The 12,106-nt window shown below is 52.1% G+C and overlaps 1 protein-coding gene across 1 annotated transcript; it reads right to left on the bottom strand.

Annotated features, from left to right (window-relative positions):
• Nucleotides 1-917: 917 nt before the first annotated feature.
• On the bottom strand, nucleotides 918-3,406 carry FAM43A (family with sequence similarity 43 member A; the record flags this gene model as incomplete). Its single annotated transcript, XM_080825123.1, has 1 exon — nucleotides 918-3,406. One exon carries the CDS (start codon nucleotides 3,404-3,406, stop codon nucleotides 2,123-2,125), a length of 1,284 nt encoding a protein of 427 aa, XP_080681249.1. The 3' UTR covers nucleotides 918-2,122.
• Between the last annotated feature and the right edge of the window lie 8,700 nt (nucleotides 3,407-12,106).

The following is a 12,106-nucleotide window of genomic DNA, read 5'->3' as shown; positions in this document are numbered from 1 at the left end:
CGCTGGGAGCCCGATGCTGGACTCGATCCCGGGACTCCAGGATCATGACCTGAGCCGAAGGCAGTCGCTTAACCAACTGAGACACCCAAGCGCCCCACGTTTCTCAAGTTAATCTTATGCCCAAACCAACTCTGTTAATTAGGAAGACAATCTTTCACCGTCCCTCTGTGGTTCTAACAAATTCCAGACTCCTCAGGATCTGTGGGTCTAGCTGTCCAAAACATAATTACGACGAAAACAAAACAGAGCGGCCTCAGGACAGCAGGGAAGGCCAGAAGTGGGATCATTTCTGTAACACAGGAAATAGAGCCCAAAGGGGCAAAGGGAAGAAAATAATTTGAGGAAGGCACAGTTTTGGCAGTGTCTCATTACAACTTCCGGCTGATCGGGTATAGCCAAACCAGAGACATCTGTTTGGAGTTTACAACAGAAACAAGCTCACAGAAAGCCTGAAAACACACACACACACACACACACACACACACACACACACACACAAGCTCTACCAGTTCTTGTCTGCCTTGACCTCCACACTATTCCCCCACTGGGTCACGCTGGGTTGTAGAAGGGAAGGAAATAGGTTCTTCCGCCGGCCTCCCCACCGGCCCCACCTGCGCCATGACTCATTCGCGCCATGATCAGAACTTACCAACCTTCCTCTCTCTTGATTTTCCTCCAGGAAAAACAGAGATGGCCCCACTCCTCACAGAGCCCCAGGACACTTTCTTTAGGTCTCCCGTTGAACTTTAAAGCCCCTTGAGCTGTTTGTAAAGGAAAAGGTGACCCACAGAAGAAGGTGGTAAAACCTCAGAAGACCTTGAAAGTCACTCCTTCCTAAATCACCTCACAAGTCTGGGAGTGAGGAACAGAACTCACCCTGTACCTCCAAGAATTAACTCCGAGAGACCAGAAAAAGTCCACACCGCCAGTTTACTGCATGAAGAATATGGGAGGATAGGCTCAAAGAGAAGGCAAGGGCTGGCCCCAGCCGCGGTGCCCACCCTGGTGGAGAGCGACAGAGGCCCTGGACTACGCAAACAGTGGGTTCCCCTTCTGGAATCACCTCCAAGCACCGCGAAGGCCAAACCGTGTCCTACCGCGCCATGGCACCGATGGCCAGGCCCTCTTCCAGCCCCATGGCCCCCCAGCATTTTCAGCAGCACTACCAGACGCTCACCTGTTCTGTGACATTGTCCTCTTTATTCTCTCCCCACTGGCGTGCAAACACAACCAGAGCAGTGCTACTCTTAAAAAATAACAAAATGTTTTATACCCATTTCTGTATATACAGCTGAACAACATTTTACATGTCCCTTTTGCACAGCAAAAGATATAAACATTTAGCTCTGAGAACACAGTTATGTACAAAAAAAATGTCAAAAATACTTCACAACAGTGCAAAATATTTTACACAGTATCATGGAGGGAGATCTTTTGAGCAGGAGGAAGGTGTGTGTTTTTAAAGGAAAACTCCTTTTTTGTTGTTTTAAAGATATTAGACGTCTTTAACTGTAAACAAAATGCAACTTTCTTCCATTTCCCCCCACCAACATCCCCAAACAATTATTTGAGGAATTTGGCAGAATTTCAAGGGTCTGAGTCTGAGGTAAACAACCCAAGCTCTCGCACCAAAAAGACTGGGGGCAAGGAGGTGGCGTTACAGCCTCAAACGTTGCGAGAGAGAAAAAAAAATGTTTTTTAATGACATGTCAATGACAGCGCTAGGCCGCTCCCTATTACTAGGTCCGGTCGGGGGAGGAAATTAAACCCTCTTCCTCAGGCCCCAGCTGCCCCACAAACAGGAAACTGGCCGGCCGGCAGGCATCCCTTGCTAACCAGCGGGCCCTTTTCTCACCGTACGCCCCCCCCGCCCCCCCCCAGCCCTGTCTCTCTCTCCCTCCCTGCCCTCTGACCCCTCACACATCTCCACACGCAACCTGAGCCCCGCTTCAAACAGAGCCAAGTGTGCTGATGGAGAGGGCCAGGGTAACTCTGGGCCTCAAGTGTCCCATTTCCCCTTTCCTGGGGGCGGGCAGGGGACAGAGGAGATGGGTGTTGTCCAAAAGACAGGTGGGGAGTCACGGTGGAGCGCGAGGGGTGTACGCAGAGGGCTGCTGAGATCTCAACCCGAGTGGGACTCCTCTGGGTTGGCGCCTTCGTCAGGGCCCGACCGGTCCGCTGCGGTAGCAGGGGAGGTGGCGTCCGGCCCCCCGCCTTCGATGGAGCTCTCGCTGCCGGTGCTCTCGCCGGACAACAGGCGCGTCACCCGCAAGTCGGCCTGCAGGCTGCGCACGTCGTTGCCGAAGCTGAGTTCTCCCAGGTCGTTAATAAGCTGAGACAGCTCGGCCTTCATGTCCGAGGCGCTGCCCAGCAGCAGAGGCGGCGGCCCAGCCCCAGGGCCCAGGGAGACCCCACCGCCCCCTAGTGCCTCCTCGCGGCCACTTTCCAGCGTGTCCAGCAAGTCCCCGCATTCCAAGTGCATGGCCACCACCAGCGCTCGCTGCGCCTCGGCCTCTTCCGCAGCTGCGTCCCCCTCCTCAGCACGGTCCGCCTCCTCCTCCTCCTCCTCCAGGCAGCTCTCCGTGTGCTCCTCTTCCTCTTCCTCCTGCAGCTCCTGCTCCTGCTGTTCACCGAGCAAGTCCTCGGTGATGGAGCCCAGCTTAGGCGCGCTGCGGCTGCGTTCCACCGGTGGCTTATAGCAGCAGGGTCCGTGCAGGAGCAGCTTGCGCAGAGGCACTAGCGGGATGGTGTGCGCGCCCACCAGCTCCTGCTGCTGGTGACGCGCATCGTCCCTCCGCTTGAGCCGTTTAAATTCCGCCAGCGCGTTGGCCGACGTCTGGTACAGCAGCAGGGCCATAGCCTGAGCCTTCTCGGGCTTGGACACCAGCACCGCGTGGCAGCGTAGCATTACCGCCTTGTGCTTGAGCTCGTGCCGGTATACCCAGGCGAAGACCTTGGGCAGCCGCGCGTCTGCCACGCAATAGGTAACGCGGTGCAGCAGGTAGAGGTGGCCAGGGCGGCGCAGCGCGCGCTCCTCGGCGTGCACCATGCGGATACCCTGCGCGCTCACAGTCAGCTTCATCTTGGTGCCCTGACGACCCGCCTCGCTCTTGCTCCAGATCTTGCCCACCGCTAGGTCAGTGCAGCCGTCGCCGCGCGCCTGGATGGTGGTGGCATTGCCCAGGTAGAGCACAGTGTAAGTGGGGTCCTCGCTGGTGATGTGCAGCTTCTTGCGCTTGGAGCGGAACATGCTGCCCACCCGGCTGAGCGCGCCTTCGGGGCACGCCCGCGCCAGCGAGCTGAGCGCCGAGTAGTGCAGGCTCACTGCGTAGCCCTTGGGCTTGGACGCCTGCCGTGGCGGCGCCTCGGCCAGCAGCTCGAACTTGTGTTTCTTCCACGGCAGCATCTCCGGAGGGCGCCCCCGCGCAGCTGGGCGGCGGCGGCGGAGCGCCGAGTACGAGCCCCGCTGAGCCACCCGCCCTGGCCGGGCTCGGCCCGGGCAAGACAGAAAAATAAAACTCAGCTGGGAGTGGCCCACTGGTAGAGGGGCTTAGGGAGTATCGTGCTCAGGGACCCCGCCGAAGTGGGTACGGGTTAAAATTTTAAAAGAGAAGAAAATAGTCAGCTGCAAGTTGGCGGGGGGGGGGGGGGGGGGGGCACAGATTTACCCCAGCCAGGGCAAGGACGAGGCCAAAGAGTCTTAGGCAAGCAAATTGAGAGAAAGACGAAATCAGAGTGGAACATTAAAAAGAGATGCGCGAGCGCAAACAGAGGGAGCCCCAGCCAAAGCAGCCGGGACGGGGCGAGAATATGCAGGAACTCCTCGGTGAACCTGGAAAGGGCCCCCGCGCTCACACACACATACACACACACTCTCTCTCTCCAGGGCTGGAACTAGAAAGAGCGAAACTCGACAGCGAGTGTGCCCAGGGGTCTGGGCTCCTGCCCCCAGGGGGTGCTGGAAACCGAGAGCCCCTCGGCGGGGCTGATCCCAGAATGTGCCGCTTGCCCCGAGTGCGGTCAGATGCTGCCCCGGCTGGCCGCGGCGGGCCCGGCGCAACACTCCGGCGGTGGCTCACTGCATCTTCGCTCCGGCCGGACGCGGGGACTCGGGCTCAGCGGGCTCACTGTCCCGGCTGGCTCGGCCGGGGCAGCGTGGGGCGCCGAGGGCGGGGCGCGCGCATGGTCGGCTCCAGGGACTGTCGCTACCTCATTTCTTCCCTCCGGGGGGGTCCGACTCCGCTCCCGAGTTCCCCAAGGTCTGCTGCCCGCCCTTGCGGCGCGCCCGTCCGGTGCTGCGAGCGGTAGCTGGCTCGCCAGCCTCACATCCTTGCGGTCCGGGAGCAAGATCTCGGGTAAATATAGGCCGGCGCGAACCATTCGCCGCGCGGGGACAGGGGAGGAGCACAGAAGAGGATGCGTTTCGGGTCCGGACGCCCGGCGGGTTCCTGGTCTCTTAAAGGGACCTAGTTGCAGCCATTTGTCGAAGGAAAGGGGAAACCGGTCCAATCCCGCAATTACATCTCAAATTTACCAGCATCTCATTTATCTACAGGTATCGCCAAGACCCGGGGTTACCCCCTCGGGAAAGGCGACTTGAATTCTGACACTCCACCCTCGGGCTGAATTGCAACTCACTAAATAAATGTGTGTCTACATCGAAACCTCTGGGGGAAGTGGTGGAAGATGGGATTTAGACTAATTTACTAGGTAAAGAGGTTGGGGAAAGAGTGATTCTTTCCTTGTGTGACAGCTCTCTGAGAATGACTGGTGCTGTTTAATAATGAATTTTTTCACAATTTGTTTTTCTTTAAAGGAAGCAAGGAAAGCCGGAAGCAAGGAAAACAGCGAGACTTATCTTTTAGGATCTTGGAGCCCTTTCTCCACAGACAAGCAGATAGTGAGAAGTGAGATGAGCGTAACGCGGTGATAGGAGTGAGCAGTATTGTACAGAGTCCATAAATAAAGTGTTTCTTGTCCCTAATCCCTAGCAGCGGCCCTTCCTGCTCTCAGGCCTCAGAGAAGACTAGTTTTCGGAGACCTATACCATTTCTAAGCAATGCTTATGTGTGGTTAGAACTCATTTTGTTTTGGCAGGCCAGTCATTCCGTTTTATACATCATTGACACATTTTGGGTGAGAATTCCTAGTAAAAATCCAAATGACGTTTTTTATTTCACTGTCTAATAATGCTCAGCCACCATCCACTAGGAATGACGATCACATTATTATCCTTTTCTCCTGGGCTGCCTGAACAGCATAGCTTCAGTCCTCTGATCAGCTTGACCCTTGGCTGGTAACTCATTTCTGGGATCTCAAACAACATGCTTACCTCGGTGGTCTGCTCAGTGAAAGCAAAAAGACTTCAACTGGAGTGTGGGATAAATGTCCAGATGATCCTACATCAAACTGCCAAGTTTGTCCCAGAGGAGGACAATGGAACCCCTTACCCCACCACCCTCATCCCCTGAGGATCTTGGATATCTTTGGCTTCCATGCCAAAACCACTGATTTCAGAACCCCTGCAGCCCCTCCTGGAAATTCTCTGGAGCCCTACCTTTGCCAACTTTTAGCCTTTCTTTTAAATTTAAATAACCTTTCTTTAAATTCTAACCCAATTTTCTCAGACTGATTGGTGCTGAGTTTCAATGTAACTTTCCTGAGTACTTTTTGGTGCCAGGCCCTGAGCTAGGAGCAGACCCACTTCCTGTCTCCAAGGAGCTCCCAGTCCAACAAAGGATGCAAACTGCACCCAGCTTAGGCTTCCACTGAATCTAGGAGAGCACCCTGTGTCCCCTAGTGCCTGGTACACAAATAGGCACTACTTGATTGTTGAATTAATGAATGAGATGTGCGTGTGAACGGGAAGACAGAGCAGGCTACGTGCCCTGAGAAAGACCCAAAGTACTATGAGAAGCAGGAAGAAGAGAAAGTTCGTTTTGAGTAGGAAAATCAAAACAGGCTCTGCAGAAGGGGGTGTGTGAGCAATGAGCAGGCTTTCTCCAAGCAGGAAAGAATTAAAGGGCTTTCTGGATATAGAGGACAGCAGAATTCTAGAACGCGAAAATGCATGCATACATGCAGATGAGGGTGGAGTTTAATGATTATAACAAGGAGAGTAGAAAGTTTCCCGGTGGTGCTTTTCAGGCCCTCCTAGTCTCTGAGGGAAGGAATGGCCTTTTTGTGGCTGAGTCTTGCCCCAGGGTGTGATGCCTTACTCTCCAGCTGCACTAATGGGCTAATGGAGGGACACCAGACCTGGTGCTGGAATGAACTAGTTAGGACAATAATAAGCCACTTAAGTCAAGGTGAATTCCTCTTCAGCTTGAATTCCTGGAAAATCTTGCAATGGCAAATGGATAGACTGCATGGGCTCCAAACCGAAAAGTCTGGTAAAAAAGCACACCAGGTTCACCTGTGTTAAGTGACCCTTAGCTGGTCCATAATCTCAAAGTCTAAACTCTACAAGTAGATGTCATGTTCAAGCGGGTACCATTTCCAAGTTGCTCAGAGGTCCAAGGGTCAGAAGGGCTTGGGGAAGACAAGGAAGGGCCAGTGGTGGGAGCTAAGGCTGGTCTCAGCTCCCACAAGGGCACCCCCTTCGGCATCAGGTGGTAGCAGGGAGGGCTGGGGACTACAAGGGCAGGGAGGGTTCCACTGGCTGGCCTGGCTTCTTTGAGGCAACGAGGACATCAGTTCTGGGGGCAGAGGCCCACTGAGCTGCTCCTCTGGGCTGGTCTCTGCCACGCCTGGGTTGCCTTCTCAGTAAGTTTGTTTTCAACCTTGGGAGGGCAGAGAGGTTCTAGGTAAACGTGAACAGTCTGAGGTGTGAGTCACAGTCTGTGCTGGGGCTCACAGACCCAGGAGGAGGAGAGCCAGGCTGTCTCTTGCTAGCCTGGGCCCAGGGCCTGGACCTGGGCCTGAGCCTGGGCTGGCTGGTGGAGTTTCTTCAGCAGGGAAAACTGGTAGCACCATCTATGAGCCCACACCAGGGACCTGAGACACAGGGCAGTTCCAGAACAGAACAGGAGCCAAGGCAGTTGGGAAACAGGTCAGCAACTGCATCAGACCTTGGACTGGGCTTTTTTTGTGTGATGCTGCCCCATCTACTGGTGCCAGGTGGAAGTGCCATTTCGTGGGCTGGTTTCTCTTCCAACCAGATAAGGCAGTGGTTGAATCAACTCACAGCCAAGTCACAGCAGGCAAGAACCCCGGCCTCAGACCTGACATCCGAGAGAGTCAGCCTTTGAGCTCACAGAAAGCATTCAGACCAGCTCTCTCCCACCTTATTTCTTGCATCATGGTCCTCCCTCTAGGGCTTCCTCCCCCAACACCCCATGGAATGCCTGTTGGCTTTGGAGATAACAAATGACTAATCTAGCATCCTCGAAGTCATCCAATAAACATTTGTTGTGAGTCTACGGTGGTTGTGGTGTAGTTGCTGCGGATACCGTATGAAAGCAGACAGACAGGTCTTTGCCCTCATGGGATTTATATCCTACAGGGAGGCAGATAATACGCAAACAAATAATAAAATCTCAAACAGTGATAAGTCTCAACACACACAAAAATTCAGGGCTAGGAGCAGAAGGTGGCTGGTTGAGACCACATGGTCAGGAAAGGGGTCTCTGGGCAGTGATCTCAAGGAGATGGAGTCAGCCATGCAGGAACATTCTAGCCTGTGCTGATGAGTAAAGAGGTCACAAGGCACATGTGGCCATTGCACACATGAAATGGTGTTGGTCCAAACTGAAGTGTGATGCAGGTACGAAACACATGCTGAATTTTTCAGACTTAGAAAAAAAAAATGTCTCAATCATCTCATAATAATTATATGTGGAATGATAATATTTTGGCTATGTTGAGTTAAATACACTGTATTATTAAAATTAATTTTGTCTGTTCCCTTTTATCTGTTTATTGTGGGTTCTAGAACACTCATAGCTATAGATCTGGATAGCATTATGCAAGGCTACCATGCAGGCCTGAAGGTGAGAATGAGCTCAGGGGGTTCAAGGACTCCCCAGCTTCAAAAATCCTACTGTGTGATGACGGCCTCTGGTCTTTCAGCCCTCCTCATTTCTAACTCCTATTTTATCAATTCTTTAACCTCCTCACGACCTCCAGGATCGACATCAGCATCTGTCACAGGGTGCACTCACCCACAGGCCACACCAGGAGCCCCTGGGCCAATTTCTGGATCCTTTAAATCAGAATCTCCACTGAAACACCTCTGTGGTTGAACACATCCTGAAGTTTAGGGAGCCCCCTGCCCTGGCCCACCTCATGTCTTCCGCTACCGACTTTATCCTTTATCCTAGCCTCTTATCCTTCCCTCTCCACCTTCCCAGGCTCCCTCAAAGTGGAGGTGGAACCCTCAAGGAGAGTGTGCTAAGTGAGAGAAGCAAGACATAAAAGGTCACATATCATCGGAGTCCATTCATAGCAACTGTAGGCATAAGGTGAATGCATAGTGACAGAACACAGGTGGGTGTTTGCCAGGGGCTGGAGAGAGGAAGGAACGGGGAACAGCTGCTTAGTGGATATGGGGCTTCCTTCTGGGATGATGAAAATGTCTTGGAACTACATAGGAATGGTGGTCGTACGACATTGTGAACATTAATTGTTGCTTCGTTGTTGACCTCAAAATGGCTAATTTTACGGTATATGCACCTTATCTCGAAGTTTTTTCTAAAGTGGAAGAAGGAGGCAGAGAGACGTCAGATGTGATGTGAGGAGCCAACCCTCCCTTGTAGGCTTTGAAGGTAGAGGGAGGGGCCACACGCCAAAGAAGGCAGGCAGCCTCTAAAAACTGGAAAAGGCCAGGACAAATTCTCCCCCAGAGCGTCCACAAAGGGGACCCTGTGACACCTTGATTGCAACCCACTGAGACCTGGGTTGGGCTTCTAACCTGCAGAATTGTAAGTTCCCGTTGACTCACACCAAGCGTATGGTCATCTGTTACAGCGGTCATACTCCTCCCCGCCAGCTGTCTCGTCTCTTCCCCTGATTCCATTTCCTCCCCAACTCACCTCAGTGAGCACTCTCAGTCCTCACCACTCTTCCAAAGCTGCCCATTCCCCAGCAGAGCCAAGTTCAGGACCTAGAGCTTCTTCAAGAAAACCAAGGCAGTAAGAGCAACGTTCATGGTGTGCCAACCCCAACTAACCCACTCGCTCAGCCACATCCATGCCTTCTCCCACCCCTTTCCTCCAGGCACCCTGGGGTGGTCGTTTGAGTGACCAGCTCTCAGCTTGAGCTCAGATTATGATTTCAGGGTCATGAGATGGAGCCCCACGTGGGGCTCTGTGCTCAGCACCGGGTCTGCTGAAGATTCTTTCCCCTTCCCTCTCCCTCCCACTCTGCTTCTCACCCTGTTCTCAAATAAGTAAGTAAATAAATAAATAAAATCTTTTTTTTTTAAAGAAGTCTCTTTTCCTTTGAACCTGTCCCCCTCAAATCCACCCTCCATACAGATACCAAGCCACAGATTTGACCTTGTACCTCCTCCCACTATAACCACTTGGTGGGTTCCTACCAACACAGGCTGCAGCCTCAGCTTCTCAGCAGAATACATGAGAATTTTCAGGTCTGGCCTGCCTACCTCTCCAGCTTCATTCGCCGACTTCCCCTGGCTGACCCCTTCTCACTTTTAAAAAGCCAGCTCAGGCACCAACTTGTTGAGAAAAGGGGCCCAGGCCTCCCTAACTCCTTCTCCATGCTCCTTGTATCTCTACCTCTGCACTTGCCTTTTGTAATGTTATTGTCTTTAACTCTGCCTCCCTCACTGGACTGTGAGCTCTTGGAGAGCAGCAACTACACTGAATTCATCCTTCTGTCCTCAGCTCCTAGCACAATGCCTGCCACCAAGTCAGTATGCGATAAACAGTGTACAATGAACAAGCATTAACCCCGTGTTTATTTTCACAGCAAGCGGACTATCACAAGCACAGGCTGTCAGAACTGGAAGGGCTCCTCAGGACAATCTTTTTCGTTTTGTTTTGTTTAAGATTTTATTCCTCTATTTATTTGAGAGAGTGGGGAGAGGGAGAAGGACAAGCTGACCCCATGCTGAGCATGAAGCCTGACACAGGGCTCGATCCTACCCCCCTGAGATCAGAACTTGAGCTGAAATCAAGGGTCAAATGCTCAACCGACTGAGACACCCAGGTAACCCCATCAAGGACAATCTAATCCCCCCTCTCCTGGTTCCACAGATGAGGAAACTGAGGTCCCAAGAGTGCACGTGCATGGCTGTACCATTATTCAGCAGCCAAGCCCAAATCAGGTAGGACCCACGTGGCCTGAATCTCCATTCAAGGCTTTCTCCTTCAGCTAAACATAAAGCCAGAGACTTTTAAATACACAAATATGCAGAGCACATTTCCTGCTCCCTCCTTCTATGAAGGGCTATATCTGGGGGGTGGGGGGCTCATGGCTTCATTTGGTTGAATGGGCAGACTCAGCCCTCATCAACCAAACACTTCCCCCCATAACCTAAGCTGCCACTTGCCAGGTCCCTTAATGGAAATTCCCCTTGTTATTAGCTGTCGCTGCCACCAAAGAAGTTGGAGTCAAGCATGACTGTTATGGGATTTACACAGTGAGACTTTAGTCTCTCTAGCAGTCAAGATCACGTCCAGGTCCATGAGAGTCTTGTAGCCCACTGGGCTCCTCTGCTATGCCCAGGGACCCTTAATTTCTCTGGGGTTTTCACTTCAAAAACAATGAGAGTTGTAGCAGTTCTTATCTTACAGGAAATGGCATAAAGAAGGACCAATGAAATTAAATGTGCATGGTAAATGCAGGAGGTTTTCACATTGAGAAAGGATATTATGCAACTTGTGTTTTCGTTTTTCTCTTGTTTTGGAACGTCTCTCTGGGCAGGTTGACCTGGAGCATCTTTAGCGAGCCTATGCAAATGAGCTGGCAAAGTTACAACTATTCCATCACAAATGGTAAGGGCACTGGCCTCGCCCCACTAGGTGCTGGGGAGATGCTCAAGGCCTCACTTTGAAGGTTCTAATCCAGTATCCGTTGTTTCTGAAAGAACTTGAGGAGGTACTTTTGGTGTGCTGTAGGAGAGGAGATACAGGTGCAAATAATGTGATCTGAGCTAACACAGGCTGAGCTGAACACAAAACACTGGCTCAGAGGGGAAAACAATCTGTTCAGACATTGAAGACACTCATCAGGGAGGGGGAAGGCTTCACGCTCCACTGAAAGACAAGCAGGTTGCTATGGACAGAGACAGGGGAAAGGAAGCCAGAGGGAGAAAATGGCCCATGTAGACGGTGGTTAGTGTTGAACACTAAACAACTAGGCCAAAAGCAGGGAACTCAAGCATACTGAGCACTTACTAGGTGTCAGACTCTGTGTTAAATGCTTTGGATCCTTCCTGATGTTTCATCCTCCTAAGACTGTGGTGAGGTCCGTGATATTCTCTTCACTAGAGGGAAAGGACTGAGGCTTGGAGGAGTTCAGAAACTGGCCTAAGATTGCCCGGCTCTCTGGGTGTGAGTCAGGTCAGGACCTGACCCTGGAGGGCCTTGAATGGCAGGTGGAGGCATTTCCCAAGCTGTGGTGAGTCACTAGGCATTTGAGCAGGGACTTGTGATCAGAGCCAGGGCTCAGACACCCACATCCCCACCCTGACTCACTGAGGGTCCCAGGTCCTGCCCCTCTCTGGGCCTGTCCTCCCAGTTTGTGAGTTGAGAAAATTCCCTTCTAGTCCTTAGTTGCAGGAGGCTGTACTGGTTTTCTAGGGCCACCATAACAAATTACCATAAACAAGTGGCTTAAAACAACAGAAACTTTTTTCTCTCACAATTCTGGAGGCCAGAAGAAAGAAGCATTTTCCTTGCCTATTAGCTCGGGCTCTAGCCAGCAATTCCTGTACTCCTGAATTTAAGAATCTCTGTCTCTGTCCTCACAGTCCCCGCCCCCTGCCCCCGTGTTTTCTCTGTGTGTGTCCAAATTTGTATCTTCTTATAAAAACACATTATTGCATTAGGACCCACCCTGATTCAGTATGACCTCCTCTTCACTTGATTACATCTGTAAAGACCCTCTTTCCAAATAAAGTCACATCCGCAAGTATCTAGTG

This window comes from Martes martes (genome assembly GCF_963455335.1).
Source record: "Martes martes genome assembly, chromosome: 1".
Classification (NCBI taxonomy): Eukaryota; Metazoa; Chordata; class Mammalia; order Carnivora; family Mustelidae; genus Martes; species Martes martes.
Note: the sequence above shows the minus strand (reverse complement) of the source record. Positions and strands in the feature narration are given on the sequence as shown.